The 22,339-nt window shown below is 47.9% G+C and overlaps 1 protein-coding gene across 2 annotated transcripts in view; it reads left to right on the top strand.

Annotated features, from left to right (window-relative positions):
* The window catches only part of ADAMTSL1 (ADAMTS like 1), a 505,954-nt gene that overhangs the window by 461,132 nt on the left and 22,483 nt on the right, over positions 1 to 22,339 (top strand). For both annotated transcript variants that reach the window (XM_081176059.1, XM_081176060.1), the window contains 3 exons: positions 3,414 to 3,593; positions 8,120 to 8,254; positions 15,758 to 15,958. In XM_081176059.1, coding sequence (XP_081032185.1) covers positions 3,414 to 3,593; positions 8,120 to 8,254; positions 15,758 to 15,958 — 516 coding nt within the window. The remainder of the gene's footprint in view (positions 1 to 3,413; positions 3,594 to 8,119; positions 8,255 to 15,757; positions 15,959 to 22,339) is intronic.

Here is a 22,339-nt window from a genome sequence, read left to right as displayed (position 1 = left end):
CCCACTTTTGGCTCTGGCTAAGCTCATCACCTGCATGTGACCCCTAGCAGATTACTCATGTGGGAATGCGACCTTCAAGAGAGAAAAAAGTTTCCCCGTCCCTGGTCTAACAGTTCCCTCATATTTGTCATGGCTATTGGCTAGAACAATAAACTTATGCACAGATGGTGAGAATGTGCAGTGATGTCAGTGGGCCTACTTCCGAGTAGACATGGCTAGGATCACACTGCATGGAGGTCTGGCCCTGGGCACTGCCTCAGATGGGGGCCTGATGGGGAGCCCAGTGGAAGCTGCTCTGAGCTCCCAAGACGAAAAAAGAGCTAAAAGTCTAGCAAATAATGGTGTCGCGGAACAATGCTTAGGAAATGATATTTTTCTACTTGATGAATAATACAGCCCATTGAAGGATAGTCCTTGAATTTTTTTTTTAAAAAAATACTTCCACCTGTGCCATTTTGAATATACTCCCTGTTCCAGTTGGCTAGTAAAGTAAAGGGACCCCTGACCATTAGGTCCAGTCGTGGCCGACTCTGGGGTTGCGGCGCTCATCTCGCTTTATTGGCCGAGGGAGCCGGCGTACAGCTTCCGGGTCATGTGGCCAGCATGACTAAGCCGCTTCTGGCGAACCAGAGCAGCGCACGGAAACGCCGTTTACCTTCCCGCTGGAGTGGTACCTATTTATCTACTTGCAATTTTGACGTCCTTTTGAACTGCTAGGTTGGCAGGAGCTGGGACAAAGCAACGGGAGCTCACCCTGTCGCGGGGATTCGAACCGCCGACCTTCTGATCGGCAAGTCCGAGACTCTGTGGTTTAACCCACAGCGCCACCTGTGTCCCATTCCAGTTGGCTACATGGCCCTTAATCTTCTCACTCTGAAGATTTCATGGCTTCTTATTAATGTTTCTCTCTCTCTTTAATGTCTTCTTCCTTTTCTAAGCCTTATTTCCATCAAGCACTGCAGGTGACAGATGCATAATGCAGCAAAAGAAAACACAAAACTTAGATTCGGGAAATGCTCTTGCTCCCCCTACTGCTGCTGCGATTGAATAGCGACTCGGTTGGCCCCTCTGCACCTGTGTCCTAAATTGCACATCTTGAAGTTTTTGCCAGATCGCCATGTTCTCGGTTTCATTGCCTTTTTCTTTGGAATAAGGCTCACGTAAGAAGGATAGGAAAGCTTAGGGGCTTCTCACTGCTGTTTCTTCTTTCTCTCTCTCTCTCCCCTCTTTCCCATGACATTTACTCCATGCAGGTGGGACATTTGGTTTCGATTCTTCTCTGTTCAGCTTGAAGGCAGCAGCGAATAACTCTTTTGTGCAGGTGATCAAAGTTATAGAAGCACTGAGCTATATTCCGTTCTGTTCTGAACGCAGCTGCAGATTGCAGCAGAAACACTTTGCCTCCAAATCCTTAAACCCTTACTTTTATCCGAATAAAATTCCCCTTTGTTGTTTTGCAGAACCATGGATCAGAGTCATGATTTTAGGATTTGGTTTCACGCGAGCCCAGGCAGCACGCCAGCTCCAGAAAAGAAATGTGGATGTGGCGATTTGGTTTTCGTCCACCACTTGAAACTTGTACAGGCGTTGGGATTGAGATTAGAAGTGTCTATAACAGAACAGGGTGTACCTGGCTAGGGTAGCATTAGACTGAAGTATCAGATAATTGTCCACGCCTGCCTGAGCTCTGAGCTCTGTCTGTGTTTGGAGAAGATGCTGCAAATGTGCTCTTGATTCCGTCTCTCCATTACATTATCACTCCTTCTAATATTGAACTTGGGGTGGCAGCGCCAATGACTTTATATGCAAAATGGCTTCATGGAGAATCAAGCAGGAGATCTCTGTATGTTTGGAGATACTCCCAAGATTTGCAGAATGTTGAATCCCTAGCAACTCCTGGTAGGGCTTGTCTGAAAGCCCGGAGTCAATGTAGAAAGACCATGGTCCGACAGAATAAGGGAGTTTCCAATGTCATTATGTCCACATAGTAATTAGTCTGGATTACTGCAACGGGGACATGGGGGCAAGTCTTGAAGACAGTCAGTTTAACCAACTGATATCAATGGATATATTTTAATGATTAAAAATCAAGATGTTGTTATGTCCGTATTATTGAAATGAATTATTTATCTGGATAGCCATGTTTTGAAATGATTTAGGATTCAGACCAGGCATCCCCAAAATTGGCCCTCCGGATGTTTTGGGACTACAACTCCCATCATCCCTAGCTAACAGGATGAGTGGTCAGGGATGATGGGAATTGTAGTCCCAAAACATCTGGAGGGCCGAGTTTGGGTGTGCCTGATTTAGACTGTTACTGTAATCATGTATTCTTCTTCTTTCTTGCTGCCATGTTGGACACACGTATGTGGGAAAGAGGGCATACAAACTGAAATAGCAATAAATATAAAATAAGGTGCCACTGGTGCAGATTGTGGCTGCAAGAGTACTGAGAGCAGTGCCTCAAACTAGAATCATATTACACTCATTTTGAAGGAATTGCCTTCGCACTACTGGGCCTAGTTCAAGATAATGGTGTAGCCTTTCAAAGTACAGTGGTTAAGTACTTAATTTGTTCTGGAGGTCCGTTCTTAAACTGAAACTGTTCTTAACCTGAAGCACCACTTTAGCTAATGGGGCCTCCCGCTGCTGCCACGCCGCGGGAGCCCAATTTCTGTTCTCATCCAGAAGCAAAGTTCTTAACCTGAAGCACTATTTCTGGGTTAGCGGAGTCTGTAACCTGAAGCGTATGTAACCTGAAGTGTATGTAACCTGAGGTACCATTGTACTGAATGTCTTACCTGTGCTGACACCCCATCTGTGGAACTCACTTCCATTAGAGGTGCACCCACCTTGTTGATGAGTTTTCATAGACAACTTAAGACTTTCTAAGATTTATTCACTTAGACTTTGGGGTGTTTGTCCTGCAATTGCTGCTTGGATATGATAACTTTAAACCAGGCTTCCTCAACCTCGGCCCTCCAGATGTTTTGAGACTACAAATCCCATCATCCCTGACCACTGGTCCTGCTAGCTAGGGATCATGGGAGTTGTAGGACAAAAACATCTGGAGGGCTGAGGTTGAGGAAGCCTGCTTTAAACTCTGAGTTTTAATTTGCATGTTTTCGCATACTTTATTTTACTGATTTGTATTTAACCTTCTTTTAAATACATTGTGAACTGTGCTGTGATCCTGATCACTGAAGGATAATGTGTACATTGAATGAATGAATGACTTTTATTCTTCTCAGAACAAGTTAATGTGTGTGAGGTAGACTGGGATTTTGGCAAAAAAAAATATTAAAAAAGAACCAGCATATGTAACATCAGCTTTTCTCAACTACACCTTTGCAGAGTGTACAGAATGCAGATTCTCTCTCTCAGGATTTTATTTTAATATATTCTCTTAACAGGTGTGCCTGAAGCAGAACTCACCTGGTTCAGGAATAAAATCAAGCTGGCCCCTGGTCATTACCTGCAGGATGGGTCACTGCAGATTGAAAATGTTTCTCTCTCGGATCAAGGCTTATACTCCTGCAGGGCAGCCAACATTCGTGGGCAGATTACCGAAAGCACTCAGCTTCTTGTTCTGGGTAAGCTTAAATTTACACTGTCGTTTAAAGAGCTAACATTTCTTGCCAAGGTTTCTTCACATGTACTTCAGAGAGAAAAACCAGTATTGCCGTAATATAAAAGTGAGGGGTGCAGGGCCAAACCAGTCACAATATTCAAAGTCGTCTTCTTCTCTTCTTTGGCGATCCCTCATAGCCGAGTAAGATTGTCTTCCATAAACATGGTTTTAAAAACGAGTCCGTAAGTGTCTGTGGAGGCCAATTCTGGATTCACACCTCCTTCCACAGTGGGGACATAGGTTTCCAGGTAGGAGTTGATCACAGTGTGGATTTGCCAAGTGTGCCTTCCTCTTAGCACGTTTCTCCCTTTCATCCTGAGTTCGAGTGTCTTCAAAGTCCATGACACCTTTGGTAAAGGCTGTTCTCCAACTGGAGTGCTCACAGGCCAGTGTTTCCCAGTTATTGGTGTTTATACTATATTTTTAAAGTTTTGCCTTGAGTCAGTCTTTGAACCTCTTTTGCTGACCACCAGCATTTTTAAGCTCAGAGTAGAGCAGTTTCTTTGGAAGAACAGGTGTTTTAAATAGGAAGATGGTGTCAGCTGACATTGGGGGCATAAGAACAGGAAGCGGACAGGCATAGAGAGGGGAATGCAATATATGGGTAGTATCAATGGGGAATTCCCTCACAATGCAAACAGAGGCAGACACATATTTAACATCTCGTCTAGTTTGGACCTCAGTAGGGTTACGAGAGAGGAACTGTCAGAGGTTTTGACTTCCAGAAGCTAGACAGCGCACAGAAGCAGTCTCAAAATTTAGCGTTAGCTGTGCAATTGTGAAATACCTACTTGGTGATAGGTTGGATTCATGTTGTAAATAAGGTCTTTGGAATATTGTTGCAGCCCTTTCTCATAGGCAGCACTGGTTTAATGTTATATGTGAAACACAGCGAGTTTCTAAAGGTGTTGAGCACTTAAGTGCCACTGGTCACAGGGCTTACCTAATACTTTTTGCTGCCTGACATGAAGGACAGATCTTACAAGTGCCCCTGTTTTCCAGAGACAGTCCCATATTTACAGGGTATGTAAGGACACACCACAATTGGGGGGTATGAAAGGACACACCACAATTCCATGTATCAAAGCCAGACAGGCTGGTAATTGAATCCTAAGCGAGTCGGAGGCCAGCACCCTCACTTAGGAAGTGCAGAATACGCCGTGTGACCCTAGAGATGGGTGGAGAAATTCAGTTCGGTTCACATTTAAAGGCAAACCTGTCTAATCTGCTTTCTCCAAAACGATACCTTCAAAATTTGCACTCCTCTGAATTTTGCAACGCAGCTCTCCACCCAAGTCATGTGTACAATAGTACATAAACTAGGGTAAGGTGTAGACGAAGATGCATATATTGGTGCAAATGAGCTACAAAAATGCATTGCATCAGGGAATGTTGCCTTGAAATAAGCTAAATTTCTTTCAAAATTGTGTATATTAGGAGAAAGCCAAACTAAAACGCTGGTGAATATTCAATATTCTCTTTTTTTAAAAAAAGGAAACAAATGTGGAAATGCGGAGAACTGAATTAAATACTTTTTTGAAATTACAAACTGAGAGAAGCCAATGTTGACAGATTTGTCCATCTCTCTGTGGTGCACACACAGCGCTCTCTCTCTCTCTCTCTTGCAACACCTCACCACCGCCTCCTGCCCTCCGACATCTGCCGCCTGAGGCCTGAGGTGGCCATTGCACTCTGCCTAATGGTAGAGCCAGGCCTGAAAGGGACCAGCACCCTGCCTTTCTCGCGCTTCAGACCACATGTGATTTCTCCTCAGGAGGACCTTTGACTTGTGGCCTGTGTGCTGGTTCTACGCATTAGGTGGCTGCAGTCATCATAGCTAAAATGCCTTGTGTATTAGATATGTATGCCAGTGTTACAAATTTCTTCACTTAAAAATGAAAGGTGACTGACTTGGTAAGCTTGCTTTGGTTAAATGACAGCTATTGCTATATTGTTAAAAGAGAAATGTCGACATATGCCCTTAAAGGCACTGCTTTCCCTGCCTATTTAATGCATCAAACAGTGGGCCTTTTAATTGGGGTAAGAATTTCCCAAGGATACACCCAATACCAACCTCTAGTGAAATATATTTGCCTCCTTACTGAGTCTGAAATGGCACTCCTGAACTCACTTCCACTGAGCTGATACTTGAGAATTTAATATTACACCAGCTTTTCGTGCCGAGGACAGAAACGGGCCCTTCTCCAAGAACAGGCTTCCCTAAATGAAGGCAATATATTCCTCCTGCTTCTCTATCACGGTCTCCTTACTGGAGAAGCAAGCCCTGTGGTAAATCACAAAGTGACACGGACCAATTTCACACCTCACTGACAGATGCAAAAACCAAACTCGGCCCTGTATTTTAAAAAGCGCACACAAAACAGGGAGTCAGTTCACCGAAGGGTGAAGTTTACTTTGTCTTGTGTTTCACGATAGCAGGCAGTTTGAGTCTAGCTGGGTGATTTGGAATGACATGGTCAGGCCCAAAGCATGAGTGGAAATGTGTTCCTAGGGCTGATTTATGGCGCTTGCTGATGGATTTTCCTTCCTAATAACACGTTTGTGCCATTTTTACTCCCTGCTGCTTGAGAGCTGAAAGATAGGCTAGGTTGAGCAAATGCTACTGTAGATTTGCTAATGGAGTGTGCACATTCTAGAGAGGCCTGGGCGAATTGATGCTTCCCAACTCATACAAAAGTACCCATGGCAGACCTCATTTTTCGGGACTCGATGCTTTGCTTGTTTTTAAACCCCGGCTGACCCAAGCTTCCAGGGCAGAGCATGCAGACCGAGCTCAGAAATTCCCCTTCTGTCTCTGGCGTCACCTTTAGAAACAGAGACTTCTCAAACCTTGTTGTTTGTGCAAAGGCTGGTTCACACATTGCATGTACAGTGGTCCCTTGGTTCTCAAACTTAATATGTTATAGAAGTCCGTTCCAAAACCAAAGCGTTCCAAAACCAAGGCGCGCTTTCCCATAGGAAGTAATGCAAAATGGATCGATCCGTTCCAGACTTTTAAAAACAACCCCCAAAACGGCAATTTAACATGGATTTTACTATCTAATGAGACCATTGATCCATAAAATGAAAGCAATAAACTGTGCACTGCAGTCACACAATCAATTCATCAGTAGCTGAACTGGGTTCCACGCAGTCACAAAAACGAAACAAAAAAGTCGCAAAAACATACAGAGCTCAGCAAAACACTCAAAACGGAGCACATTCAGTTTCCAAAAAAAGTTGCAAACCAGAACGCGTACTTCCGGGTTTGCAGTGTTTGGGTTTCAAGTTGCTTGGGAACCAAGGTACCACTGTACTAATTATACTTGGTGCACTTGGATGTGTGAACTGACTCCACTGAAAAATGTTGTGCCTGAACTGACGATAGGCAACACAATCCGAGTGGCCCCTTTGTGCAGGCAAATAACTTGAGGCAGAAGTCACTGAATGATGAGTATGCCTTTAATCAACTTAAGGGGACTGATTATAATTTTTAAAAAGCTCTGAATGGGAAAGTTTCTGAATTAAGAGATTCGTCAACCCCTGAACTCATCTGGAAAACTCCGTGTTGCCAGGGTGACTTAGACATGTTTATGCTGGGCAGACAAATCCATGAAGCTTAGGATTCTTTCTACTGAGAGATATCCTCAGGAGAATCATGATCAGGTAAATAAGGGTACCCCTTCTGTTTTTATTATCCCACATCTACTAGTCAGAGATAGACCATCACTAGTATAATATTATTATTAAGAAGTAAAGCTACAGGCAGAGGGCCTTCTCGGTAGTGGCACCCACCCTGTGGACCCCACTCCCATCAGTTGTCATGAAGATGAGCAACTATATAACCTTTAGAAGACACCTGAAGGCAGCCCTGTATAGGGAAGCTTTTTTAAAATGTTTAATGTTTTATTATGTTTTTATATATGTTGGAAGCCACCCAAAGTGGCTGGGGCAACCCAGTCAGATGGGTGGGGTATAATCAATCAGTCAATCAATCAATCAATCAATATTATTATTACTACTACTACTACTACTACTATTACTATTATGTTTGACTAGAATCCCATACTAAACCAGTTTTCTGTGAATTTGATTTGATTTTTTTAAAAAGTTTTTCTTGTGACCATCAAACATATCCTGCAACACTGAGTTCCACAGATTAATTATGGGCCATAGATTCACCTGTGTATCCTAGCTTAGTTTTGTCCATCTGCTGGCTATTGAGGCATCCCACTGTATTTGTTAGGATTCCACTTCCCAACGTTGAAAATGGTTCTGTTCATGATGTCACTCATTAGGCCTGTTGTCTCGTTAATGTTTTGCCCTCGTTATTCCCCCATTCATAAAATAGATATAAGTCCCATTTGAGAAAGTTCACATTTCAGTGTGGCAAACAATACCATGAGCGGTACTAAAGAACGTCAGGAATTAACTGTCTTGGTTAAGAGGCTTCCTTGTCGTATCTTAGGCTTTTCAATGTGTTCCCAGACCCGCCACAATTCCCTCATCGTTTGGAAGACATGGCAGCCGCGTTATCCATCACAGGACCAGGCGTTCCTTCTGTGATAACATCTCCTTCAGGAACGAGAAAAGTGCTCAGCCCAGGGAGTTCTGTGCTGATTGGTAAGTTCAGGTGTTTAGAATTTACCACGTTCAACTTTTTTTTCCTCTCCCTTCCCAGCAGGGCTCATGGAAACTTTGGGTTGTGGGAGAGTGACTTCATTCCAAAGAACTGCCCCTCAACCCATACTGCTGCTCCAAAATTTAATTCCAAACACACGTAGTCACTTTTAACTTTTTGTAGGGTTTTTCCCCTCTTTTTTCAGTGGGAGGTGGGAGATCCAGTTGCGAATCTGCTCCCTGGTGTACTGGGAATTCTGTATGGATATCCCATAGACCAAGGAATTTGAAATGTTGGTCTATGCTAGCTTCTCTTTGTACAGATGGAAAATAATCTGCTTACATGGCTCATGCTTGCGTATTTCTGGAGGGTTATTGCAAATGGCAACTGTAGATTAATTACCTGTCAAATACAGAAGCCGCAAAGAATGGTGGTTGAGATAGGTGTTTGGGGGTTGTTGCTTTTTTCTTACTTTTAGGCTTCAATCCTTTACCCACTTACCTGAGAACAAGCCCCCATTAAACTTGGTAGGCTTACATTTGAGTAGACATCTGTAGGCTTGAGCTGCGAGAATGCCAAAATAGGAATTTGATACCTACCCTCCTTCAGGGCTACCCATTCTTGTTACACAGAGAAAAGTGGAAACATTTGACAAGCATCCCTGGTGTTTCCAACCCCACATGTCCTATTTATTTCTAAGAATCAGCAGAAATCCAATCTTCCTGATGTGCAGTGATTTCGTGTGTGTGTGTGCAATCTGTATAAGAATATTTGATAGCGTTTATAATGCAGCAACAGAGATGCTGCTGGGTTTGGAATGAAGCTTCAAGTTCCCAGGTTTTAAGAGAAACAGGGGTATAAGTAATACTTGAAATATTTGGAAACTTAAATCAAAGACAGTAAATCTACCCATGGCAGCCACCACTTAGGACTGTTAGAATAATTTGATATAGATAAAGATATCAATGCCATGCATGCCAGTTCCTGCATTTAGTATTCTGTTTTCTAATACGTTACCAGGGACCTATAAACAGTTGCCTCAACCATTTTGAAAAGCATCAGTTTTCACATATTTTTATTAGTGACCCATTTAAGATTTTCAAAAGTATGTTGATCTTTTATTTGAAAAAAAATGAATGTACAATGTTAAGTGTTTATATTTAAGGCTGCAGACCTTTCCAAGAAGTTAAAAGGAAGATTTCGGAGCGGTGGGGGTTTCGATGCTCTTTGTATCATTGCACTGGAAATACAATTTTTGTTTTGTTTTTGTGCATATATGAGAGGTGTGACAGCTAAGTCAAGTGCTAGACATGACGGCAGCAGTTGCATTGAGCTGCCAAATCACTGAAAAAGAGAGGCAGGCAGTTCAGGTCACAAAAGGATCTGGGGGAGCCGGTTGTTGCCACCAATATGCAAGTGTTGCCCAGTTATATCTCTCCTCTTCCCCTGAACTTGGTGAGGCAGTCAGATCAGAACAGAATCATTAGCAACTTAGGTTAGAAAACCTATACAGTGGTGCCCCGCAAGACGAATGCCTCACAAGACGAAAAACCAGCTAGACGAAAGGGTTTTCCGTTTTTTGATGCGCTTCGCAAGACGAATTTCCCTATGGGCTTGCTTAGCAAGACGAAAACGTCTTGCGAGTCTTGCAATTTTTTTCACTTCCCCCCTTTTTCCAAGCTGCTAAGCGCCTTTTAGCCGCTAAGCCGCTAAACCTTTAATAGCCGCTAAACGCGTGTAATAGGTATGAGTTACTCGTGCGTAAACTGGTGCCTTTCTCGGTTAATTTGCCTTGTTAAACTTTCTGACTGCACAGCCCCTTCTCATCGTGGCTGCCTCAGTCACTGGCAGAATCCGTCAGTGGGCGTTTCTTGAACCTCTTCCAGCATAAAAGTTGTTTGACACCCAGTCTCCTCCTCCTCTCACTGCGCGGGAGTCTTCTGCGCAGGGTAGGCGTGGGTAGCGGAGGACCTGGGCTCTCCTCACTGGTGTCCAGTGAAGAGTCCTGGAGCCCTCTATCCAACTCCCCCCGTCTGCCCCCCTTTATCCCTGGTGTTGCGCTGATTGGCTTCCCCCTCTACTGAGCTGTTTCTCCCCTACTGCTGGGTCCTTCGCCAGCATCATCTGGGAGCCTCCCCTTCGCCTCTCGCTCTGATGTCAGTTCCCTGACATAGTGCTAATCCGCTAAGCCGCTAATAGGGTTGCTTCGCAAGACGAAAAAAACGCTAGACGAAGAGACTCGTGGAACGGATTATTTTCGTCTTGCGAGGCACCACTGTACGTACAGTGGAAGCTCGGGTTGCGAACGTGATCCATGCGGGGTGCACATTCGCAACCTGCAGCATCCGCAACCCGCAGTGGCACGTCTGTGCACGCGCGGGTTGCGATTCGGCACTTCTGCGCATGTGCAAAGCACAATTTCGCACTCCTGCGCATGCGCAACAGCCGAAACCCGGAAGTAATCCGTTCCAGTACTTCTGGGTTTTGGCGGTCCGTAATCCCAAAAACCACAACCTGAAGCGTCTGTAACCCAAGGTTTGACTGTACAGTGGTACCTTGGTTCTTGAATGGAATCCGTTCCAGAAGTCCATTCAACTTCCAAAACATTCGGAGACCAAAGCGTGGCTTCTGGTTGCCTGCAAGAAGCTCCTGAAACCAATCGGAAGCTGCGTCGGACGTTTGGCTCCCAAAAACAGTTCACAAACAGGAACACTCACTTCCTGGTTTGCGGCGTTCGGGAGCCAAAACATTCGCGAACTAAGCTGTTCAAACACCAAGGTACGACTGTACATCAGAGCATTGTTTTCTGCCCTTTGGAGCTTTAAAGATTAACATCAGCACTTTTCTTTTTAAGCGACCTGCTGCTCCAGCTCCCCCCCAAAATTGTTTTTTTTATTCATTTTTATTAAATTTTCCACTTTAACAATCCAATCAAATCACATTAAATATTCCAAAATATACATATCAAATAATCCAAATATTCTGCCAAATTATTTAAAAAAATTGAATAGGACTTCTCATGCTTCAAGTTAAGAGGGTTCCAAACCCTCCAAAAAATTGGGTAAGGGGTTTGCCACTAAACCAGGGATGGGGAACCTGTGTTCCTCCAGATGTTGTTAGACTCCAGCTCTTGCCAGCTGCAGCCAGCAGGTCCAGTGGTTGGGGATGATGGGGAGAGTGAAAGATGCTCTGTGCCACAGAAGTCCCTTAGGCATTCAGAGGCACAACTGGGATCTAATGGTTCCACAGACCGTGAACCTGCTCCTAAGGTAGGCATGTAGAACCTATGGCCTTCCTAGTGTTGGCTTCCAAGTCCCATCAGCCCCAGCCCATGGTCAGAGCTGAAGTCCAGAAGCAGTTGGAGGGCCCCAGGTAATAATAATAATAATATACCCCGCCCATCTGGCTGAGTTTCCCCAGCCACTCTGGGTGGCTCCCAATCAAGTGTTAAAAACAGTACAGCATTAAATATTAAAAACTTCCCTGAACAGGGCTGCCTTCAGATGTCTTTTAAAAATAGGATAGCTGCTTATTTCCTTCACATCGGAAGGGAGGGTGTTCCACAGGGTGGGCGCCACTACCGAGAAGGCCCTCTGTCCGGTTCCCTGTAACCTCACTTCTCTCAATGAGGGAACCGCCAGAAGGCCCTCGGTGCTGGATCTCAGTGTCCGGGCTGAACGATGGGGGTGGAGATGCTCCTTCAGGTATACTGGACCGAGGCCGTTTAGGGCTTTAAAGGTCAGCACCAACACTTTGAATTGTGCTCGGAAACGTACTGGGAGCCAATGCAGATCTCTCAGAACCGGTGTTATGTGGTCCCTTCATCTGACCCTTATGGAGCAGTGCAAAAACCAGCCTCTACCCATACCAATTGACTCGCGTCCAGTCTGTGACCCAGACTTTCAGTACAAGTAGTTTTTAAAAAAGCAATAAAAGCCCCTATTCATGGGAGATATGAAACAATAACAGCAGAGTTTGCTAGTAAAGTGTGCTTTTTATGACCAGAGAAGTACAGTCAACTGTAAAAAGGAAATCCTGCTGTTCCATATTTATTGTCTTCTCCCCTGGTGACTTCCATATCATATTTGTTCAGTTCACAAGTCAGAGCTCGTTTTGCCTGGCTGCCAGCACTCTGCAAGTCTAACTTTGGGATCCTGGGAGAGAATGCGTCTTTCTGAGAAGCTAGACTGCAGGGCCCCGCTCTCTTCGGCTGAGTACATTTAAAGCACACAGGAACCGTGGTTTACCCCTCACAAAACTACAATTCCCAGCACCCTTAACAAACTTTGGTTCCCAGGATTGGGGGTTGTGTGTGTGCTTTAAATGCATGATGTGTACACACAGCGTCTGTTGATTCAGGACACAGAACATCCTCATCCTCTATTTGAAATCCAATTCAGTTCACCAAGTGTCATCACTTGTGGAGCCAGGAAGGCAACAGCCATACATAAAAAAGTAGAATCAACAGAGTCAGGATGACACCCCACCCCCCCCCCCAAGATTTGCAGTGTGGGAAATGTAGGCTCACATAGCTACCATGTGTAGCTCCAGTTAAATGCATGAAGGAGTTAAGACCATAGAGTAAGCTGTTGTGTGAGACTTGACCAGGTCACGACCCCTTATGTCCTGTAACCGACAGATAGTAAAGTTGTTGGGTTTTTTTACATTTTTTCTTCTATTTGCTCTCTTCCACCATATGAACCCAATCAGAGAGGACTTCTGAGCTTGACCGCTTCAAGCTCAGGCCGTCTGCTCAGAAACATTTGCCACATTTTGTAAACTTAAGTTTTTCTACCTGAGTTTTTCTTGCTGCTGTGTAGAAAAACGCAGGACTCTGACCTTGAATGAGTTTGTGAGTAAACTTCTTTTAAACTTACCAAACTTTGTAGTCTATTCACTGCAAAGGGGGTAGAATGTGAAGCCACTATAAGTGAGTTAACAGTGGAATATTTAAAAGGTCTATATATCCCCATGCTTCACTTGGGACGGTATGGGTATGGGTATATGGGTATGTAAAGGCTGTTTTACTTCCATAGGCTGTGCCCTTTATTTTAGATGAGTCTTGAGCAAAAAGTAGTTAAAATGTATGACAGATAGGAAATACAGAATAAGAGTTACTAGCAATAAGATGCATTAGGTGGGATTAATATTCCTTTCCACAGAATGAAAGGTCAGTCTTCAGTATTTTTTTATATTTTATTCTCACTGTGCAAGATACGATGTTTTGTGCTAAAGAATTTATGTAGAATATCTCGCCAGTCAAGGGTGATTGATGCTCCTCTCACAGGTGCAAGTGAGAAATACATGTTACTTACTACTTTCATAGATATCAGAAAGGGTGAGTGAGAGAGAAAGAGAGAAATAGGAAAATGTATCACTGCACATGCTGCAAGAACAGGGGGCGAGTTTTAATTATTTATTTTCCCATTGTTGACTTCGTGGTATTTCCATTATCTTATATATTGGCTTTGGAAGAGGTAGTAATAGCTGATGCAAATTAAATATATAGCGATGAGAACAAGGCTTGACTTATTTGGCAACCCAGAACTTTGTAGGAGATGAAAAAAAGGAAAAAAATTGGCTGAGGACAAACTGAATTTGGCCTTCAGTGTAGTTGTTGTGAACCTGCGGGTGTGCTTTTATACATTCTGTTCCCATCTGCAACATGCATAAAATCTAGGAGTCACTCGGGGCCAGATCACGGCTAGCCACAATGCGAAAGTTACAGGCATGGCACGCTGTGGAGGCAAGAGCCCTCGTCTGCTGTGCACAGAACCTTTCATAGGAGCCAAGGCTTACGGTGGTCTGTGCAAGTATCATGTCCCCGCTTCAGAGCGTCAGCTGGGGGGAAATGGTGCAAGCGAAAGAGTCTGGCTTCATGAAAACAGGCCGCAAAGAGCACTGATGTTTTTATAAGACCTGCCTTGGCGTTTAGATGTGTCATACCTAAACGAAGGCTGGATGTAATGCAATATATTGGGGGACGTGCCAGAACTGGTGCCCTTGGCAAGGCCCACTTCTGGTACTAACCACTGATTTGGGTCCTTGTACAGTGGTACCTCAGGATGCGAACGGGATCTGTTCCAGAGTCCCATTCGCATCCTGAAGCAAACGCAACCCGCGACTGAGCAGGTCGCGATTCACTGCTTCCGCACATGGGCGTGATGTCATTTTGACCGTCTGTGCATGCGCGAGCGGCGAAACCCAGAAGTAACACGTTCTGTTACTTCCAAGTCGCCGCGGAGCACCACCTGAAAGCGCTCAACCTGAAGCGTATTCAAGAGTACAGTGATACCTCGGGTTGCAGCCACTTCAGGTTGAGTTTTTTCGGGTTGCGGACTGCCGAAATACCAGAACGGGTTACTTCTGCGCAGATGCAGGTTGCAAACATGCATCCCATGCGAATCACGTTCGCAACCCGAGTGTCCATTGTAATGACCAGAGGTGGAAGAAGGGGGTGCGGTGGGTATGGACCGCCCCGGGTGTCACCACTGAGGGGGGTGACAAAATGCCGGGCGGCACTCACCACAGGGCCTGCAGTGCGCCCAAGCCACACGTCTCTCTTGGGAGTGAAGCCGTGGCTTGGGTGCGCACAGGCTCCGCGTTGCTCAAACGGCCCGCCTGCTGCCTCCCCCCACCCAAGCTGTAGGGCAACTGAGTGGGAGGAGGCAGGCAGACTCTGGAGGCCCTGTGGTGTGCCCTGCCCCTATGGATGGCTCACCCCGCCACTGGGCGCCCTGCCCCAGGCACCCGAGCAGCTTCCTCCGCCACTGGTAATGATTTGCAGGGACTCACCAGCCTTGCCATCTTTATTATTCTGACCCCATCCTCGGTGGATGTCAGGAGTGGGCAGGGGCCCTCAAATTTCAGCGGCGCCCTATGCAACGCTAACAGTCAAGGGACCCTCTCATGCTCCATTTTGCATCGTTGTTGCTGTGCAACACCCTGTGGTGTTTGCGCCCGGTGCGGCCAAACCAATCACACTACAGTGGTACCTCTGGATGCGAACGGGATCCGTTCCGGAGCCCTGTTCGCATCCAGAGCAGAACGCAACTGGTGTCTGTGTGTGTACAGGTTGCGATTCACCGCTTCTACGCATGTGTGTGGCATCATTTCGAGCATCTGCGCATGCGCGAGCAGCGAAACCCGGAAGTAACACGTTCCGCAACCTGAAAATGCTCAACCTAAAGCAACTTCAGCCTGAGGTATGACTGGACTCTAAAAGTGCCTCTGGAGTGGGGCCAGTCTAATGGAGACAGCAACTCAGAGCTTACTGCTATTCTCTTGTAGGTAGCGTCCATTTAGTGATTGGTTTGCAAAGGATCTATTTCATGATCTTTATTGCTCTTTGTGTGAATGTCACTGGCCATTTTGAATTGAACAGGACAATGCAGATATGAATGTTTGTCAAGAATATGGAGCTACCATCTTTGGGTTCTCTGCTATCGGGGACCAAGTTTGCTGGGATTTGATATGTTACTGTCCTTTATTATTATTATTTTTAGGCTGCCCTGTGAATGGTCATCCTGCTCCTAACATTACCTGGTTTCATGCTGGTCAGCCCCTCAGCATACCTCACCATGTGTTGTCGTCTGGAGAGATTATTCAGATACTGAACATCAGCCTTGATTATCAAGGAGAAATCAGCTGCATGGCTCAGAACGAGGCAGGCTTGCTCGTACAAAAAACATCTCTGACGGTCCAAGGTAAAAACTGCACCTCTAGATTTTTGGAATTGGTGTAATGGCATAGGTAATACAGTTGTTGTTTAAACAAACACACAAACAAACAGCATACAAATTTCATGTGGAAGCAGTCAGCTTCTGGGCAATAGATTATGGATTTTAGAATATTGCCAACAGAGTCAGCTCAAAGAAGAGGACACACTTCACCAGCATTCACAAATACCAAACGTTTATAAACTACGGTGTAATGTTAAGGATACCCAACCAAAGCAACTTTTGAATTACTGGAGTACCTCCACGCAGTGCCAGATTTACGTATAAGCTAAACAAGCTATAGCTTAGCGTCCCACTCTCTTGGGGGTCCCAAAAAAATTTAAAGGAAGAAAAAATCTGGATGTACATTTCCAAAATATAAGATAAAAAACAAATAAAATAAAACCTACCTACAGCAACAGTGTTTTGTGTTGTGTAGGTTCCTATGACGTAAGTCTTGGGTCCCACCTGCTAGTCTGTTCCCTAAAATATCACTGGTTTGCTCCTTTCTATATATAGGGTGCCAACATTCTGCATGGACTGGTTGCATGGCAACATGCACAAATGGGTTTAGATACCTATGAGGTCCATAAATTACCATATAGCATATATTCAACACAAAAACAGCGACCATTTGTTGTTGACAAAGGACAGCTGGACATAGAAAGGGCCCCATTACCTTCAGTAGCTGAGGGCCTCATCAAACCTAAATCTGGCCCTGCCTCCACAGTTATGTTCTTGACAGAGGTGCGTTGAGTTTTCAGTCTGGAATGCCGATCACACCCAAGGGAGTTTAGCATTTTGAAATCAGTGTTTACAGTATTTCAAAATTCTCCTTAGGATTTTGGAGCTTCCCATGTTTTGAGTGCTGTTATGGGGGTAGTCTTGCAAATCACTATTGCGAGCAGAATCATGACACGAGAGGGATCTATCCTCTTGTTGACTTGTGAGTATGACAAACACATGCCCAGCTGCCACTCCCATCTCAGATTCTCGGCATACCATTGTTAGCAGCAACCTTTCCCATCGTCTTCCATCTTGGATCAGTGAATTATGGCGCCATTCTCCAAGCACTATATGGTACTGTCAGGGGTTTAGGAGCAGAGGCAAGGCCAAGGGAGGAAACAGAGAGCGAAGGGGAGGAGGCAGAAGAAAAGATGAGTGATGACGACGACCCGAGATCTCCGAGTCTTTCCAGTGAATCAGAGGATTCACAGAAAGGAGCACCAGTGGCCAGGGCAAGGGGGGAGTCTAGGGGGGCACCCCAGGAAGATAGAGCCAGAGGGGACTCAGAGGAGAGCAGTTGGAAATCGGGACCAGCGTCACCGCTAGGGAGCAGGGAGGAGGAAGGGAGCCAGGGGGCAAGCGCTGGCAGCTCACCACAGGAGGGAGGGCATGAGTCAGGAGTGGCCACACCTCCATCGGGGAGCGAAGAAACGGTTAAGAGGAAAGTGGAAGGCTGGGCGCGCGCGCCAAGTTCAAATGCAGAGGAAGGCGGCGCAGTAAGCAGCCCGGAAAGGGAGCCAGGTCCTAAAGCCCGGCGCAAGGAGGCAGGAGGGTCCGGGTCAGCGTCAGAAGAATCCAGGAAGGAAGAAACCCCGGGGGGCAGAGGGACCCAGAGGAGAACAGTCAGGCGGAAAAGGTGGAGCAGGGCTAGGATATTAAGTTGGTGCACAAGGGGCGGAGAATCAGACGGAGCTTCGCCGATCTAGCCGTTAGACGTAGAGTTGCAAGTAGCAGCTTGAGAATGGAAACTGTAACTCAATAAAGACTTTTACTTAATGACCGCTGGCTAGCGTGATCCTCTGTGAGCTAGGATCTTGAAGCAGCTCTGACAGTAAGCTCCGTCTCTCAAAAATTGTGGGCATCTACAGCCTCGAGGAGAGGAGAGAAGCAGGTGCCTACTAGCTAGCTCACAAACGGCAGACAACATGACGGCTGAGCAGCAGATAGAGGAACTCAGAAAAGCAGTGTCACAACTGACTGCCGAGGCTCTCGCATCCAGGAAGAGAGAGGAGGAGGCAGCTGCCGCCTGCAGGGATCTCCAGGTCAGGTTAGACGTGCTGACAAAGCAGACACCCCGGCAGGAGGGAATTGGGTTGGCGAGACGAACAGGCGGGCTGGTCTCTCACTTCGATGGGAACCTGCAACAGTATCCCAACTTTAGAGCAGACGTACTGTGCGCACTGCAACTGCTGCATAAAGACTTTAGAGATGAGCAAGAGAGAGTGGGATTCATCATGTCTCATTTGCATGGGGATGCTAAAGCATGGCTACGCAATTTATGGAGAGATAAGGATCCGGCGCTCCAGAATGCAGATGCCTTTATTAAAGCGATGGATGGGTGTTTTTTATCAAGCATTGACGTGGATCTTGCCCGGAAGGAGGTGCATGGGCTAAGACAAGGGAGGGCCAGCGTCAGGCAGTACCATGCCCGCTTTTTCGCCTTGGTCAGTGCCCTGGAGTGGGACAGAGATTCGGCCCCTGTAAGAGACCTCTTTTGGGAGGGGTTGCACAGCTCGATTAAAGATGAGATCGCGAGGGGGGAGAGACCCCGAACCACCCAGGAGGTCGTTCAGAGGGCACTGGCAGTGGGGGTGAGGCTGGAAGAACGCCCGTGGAGCAGGGACGAAGGGCGTGGAGGGCGCGAACCAGCCAGGGGCCCCTCCTTCCTTCCCAGAGAAGCAGCGCGGGCGCAATCCACGCCTCCGCCAGGAGGAGGAGCCGAACCTATGGAGGTTGGAGGTGCAAGGGCTCAGTCAGCAACCAGAGCCCTAGCACCGGCAGCAGTGAAAGCGAAGCCTCCTAGAGGGAACAGGAAGTGTTACGTCTGTGGGGAGCCAGGGCATATGGCGAAAGAGTGTCCCCAGAGGCTCCACAAGCTCACTGCAGCCTCGGCAATGGTGACTGCAGCAACGCAGCAAGGAGGAACACAGCAGGGAAACGAAGCAGTCTGGCTGGAGGAAGAGGCCCTGGGGCCCAGCCAGACGTGTTAGTGCCGCAGTCCCCAGAGATTTTACAGCCCGTGAACCCCCTCCCGCCCAAACCAGTGGTGAGGCTCACCGCATCTCTCCAGCTGCCCAATGGAATCACCATGGACGTGCCCATCACAGTGGACTCGGGCAGCAACGCGGACTTTATAGGGCAGGACTTTGTCGACAAGCACGCTATACAGTTGCTGCCGGCCACACTGCCCCTGCAGGTTGTCACGGTGGATGGCAGGGAGTTGCTAGGGGGGCAAGTGGTGAAGCAGACGCCGCCAATGGCGATGCGACTTGGGAATCACAAAGAAATCATCAGTTTCAATGTCACTCAACTATCGGATACGCCCATTGTATTGGGAATGAGTTGGCTGGACAAGCACAGCCCAACGCTGGCTTGGTACCAGAGGCAGCTGGTCTTCGGCTCTTCCTTTTGTGCTGAACACTGCATCGTGCACCGGCAGGAAGGAGAGGAAGAGGAGTCACAGCTGCTGCTAGGCACGCTGCAAGCGATTCCCCACAAGTACGCAGAATTTTTGGAAGTTTTCTGCGAGAAGGAGGCGGACAGGCTACCCCCTCACAGACCATATGACTGCAAAATTGACCTGTTGCCGGGGGCGGCGCTGCCTAAAGGGAAACTGTATTCCATGTCGGAGGACGAGCTGCAGGAACTCAAAGAGTTCATCGATCATAATTTGGAGCGCGGTTTCATCCGAGAGTCCAAGGCAGCGGGGGGCAGTCCTGTATTCTTTGTTAAAAAGCGAGACACGCCCCAAAAAAGACTGGTCGTGGACTATCGCATTTTAAACAGTGTGACCAAGCCGTCGGACTTCCCCATGCCCCGAATCGACGACCTCCTGGCGAAGGTGCGGAAGGGAAAAGTGTTCACCAAATTAGACCTGCGAGGGGCGTACAACCTCATTCGCATGCGGGAGGGAGATGAGTGGAAGACGGCCATGTTCACGCCACTGGGTACCTACGAATACAGAGTTATGCCTTTTGGACTGCAAAATGGCTCCCACGTTTTTCAAGCTTTCATGCATCACGTGTTGGCGGGACTTCTCTACAAGACGTGCGTCTGTTTCTTAGATGACATCCTGATCTTTTCGGAATCGCAGCAGGAGCATGACAGGCACGTCAAGGAAGTGCTGACCAGACTACAGCAACATAGGCTCTACGCCAAGCTGGAGAAGTGCCAATTCGACGTGACGGAGGTGGATTTTCTGGGCTACAAGTTGTCTGACAAGGGGCTCGCCATGGACAGCGCCAAGGTTCGAGCGGTATTGGACTGGAAGAGCCCACGCAACCGGAAAGAGGTCCAAAGGTTTGTCGGCTTTGCGAACTTCTATCGCAAGTTTATCAAGGGCTTCGCTATGCAGACAGCGGCCATCACAGACACGCTTAGCTCCAAGAAAAAGAAGTTCGTTTGGACAGAGGAGGCGGAGCAGTCCTTTCAGGCACTCAAGCGTCTCTTCGCGTCAGAAGAGCAGCTGCTTCACGTCAACCCCAGCAGGCCGATGAGGGTGGAGACAGACGCCTCGGACAGAGCCGTGGGGGCGGTCCTGCTGCAAAAGGACCAGCAGGGGGTGTGGCGACCGGGAGCGTTTTACTCCAGGAAGCTCAGCAAGTCCGAGCAGAACTACACCATCTGGGACAGGGAGTTGCTGGCCATTCATGCAGCGTTCAAAGCGTGGAGGCACTTGCTGATCGGCGCCAAGCACACGGTGCAGGTTTGCACGGACCACAAGAATCTGGAGCACTGGCGCACGGCACAATTCCTAAACCAGAGGCAGATACGCTGGGCTGAGTTTTTTGCGAACTTCGACTTCCGCATAGAGTATGTCCCGGGGGACACTAACATCATGGCGGACGCCCTCTCCCGTAAGCCACAGTATCTGGAGGACGCAACGCCAGCGGCAGCCATGCACATCTTCGCACCAACAGTATGGGCGTGCGCCGCGGCCACCGTGGACCTGGAGGCGGTGCGACAAGCATTGCAGGATGACTCCTTCGCGCAAGCAAAGATGGCAGAGGTGCAAAGGGGCAAGGCTGTGGCCGACGGTTTCCAGCTACGAGATGGATTGCTCATCCGTAAAGGGGCCATCTACGTGCCGGGAGACGACCTTCGCGCCAAGGTGCTGCAGCAGCTGCACGACGCGCCCACGGCCGGGCACTTTGGCAAGGAGAAGACGGTGGAATTAGTAGCCAGGGATTTCTGGTGGCCTGGAATGAGAGGGGAGGTCGCAGACTACGTGGCGAGGTGTGACACCTGCCAGAGGGCCAAACCAGTGCATAGACCGCCGGCCGGACTGTTGGAACCGCTGCAAACTCCGGTCGAACCTTGGGAAAGGGTGGCTCTGGACTTTGTCACGGATCTGCCCAGCTCGAGGGGCAAGACGGCAGTGCTGGTGGTGGTGGACCTGTTTTCCAAGATGGCCCATTTCATTCCGTGTGCTAAGGTGGCCACGGCGGAGCAAACCGCCAAACTGTTCATAGACCACGTGTTCAAGGTTCACGGTCTGCCACGGTCTATTCTGTCCGACCGCGGGCGGCAGTTCATCTCGAATTTCTGGCAGAAGCTGATGGGCTTCCTAAACGTCAAGATCAACCTGGCGTCGGCGAGGCACCCGCAGACCAACGGGCAAGCGGAGCGGGTCAATGCCATCATGCAGCAGTACCTGAGATGCTATGCGAATCAACAGCCTGCGACGTGGGTGGATTACCTGCCGCTTGCCGAGTTCGCCTACAACAACACGAAGCACGTGTCCACGGGGGTCACGCTGTTCTTCGCCAACAACGGGAGGCACCCCAGAACCTTCCCGGGACTGGAAAGGATGGGGGAGGGGGAGCCGCAGACGGCAGATGCGTTCGCGTCGGAGCTGCAGGAAGTCCACGATCAGCTGAGGCGCCACCTGGAGCTGGCCAAACACGCATACAAGGTACAAGCGGACAGACACAGAAGGGTTGGCGAAGAGCTCCACGTGGGAGACTGGGTCTGGTTAGCAGCCCACGCAGTGCCGGCCAGGTCGTTGGCCAAGAAGAAACTAGGGCATAAACAACTGGGGCCCTACCAAGTCGAAGAGCAGGTCAACCCGGTAGCTTTCAGACTGGCACTTCCGGAGGGTTCCAGAATGCATCCGGTGTTCCACAGATCGGTGCTCACTCCCTACAAGGCACCGCACAGGTTCCAGGAACCAGGAACGGCGCCGAGTCCGGTCAGAGACAGAACAGGGCACGCGGGAGTGGCACAGAAGGAGCGCATCAACGAAGTCACGGAGATTTTGGACTCCAGATGGGGGGAAGAGGGGGTAGAATACTTTCTCGCCAAGGAGGGCACCCCGGCCAGTGCGAACAGCTGGGTGCCGGGCTACGCCTTGGACGAACCTCT

Source organism: Podarcis bocagei (genome assembly GCF_964188305.1).
Source record: "Podarcis bocagei genome assembly, chromosome: 17".
NCBI classification, from domain to species: Eukaryota; Metazoa; Chordata; class Lepidosauria; order Squamata; family Lacertidae; genus Podarcis; species Podarcis bocagei.
This window is presented reverse-complemented; position numbering and strand designations above follow the sequence as displayed.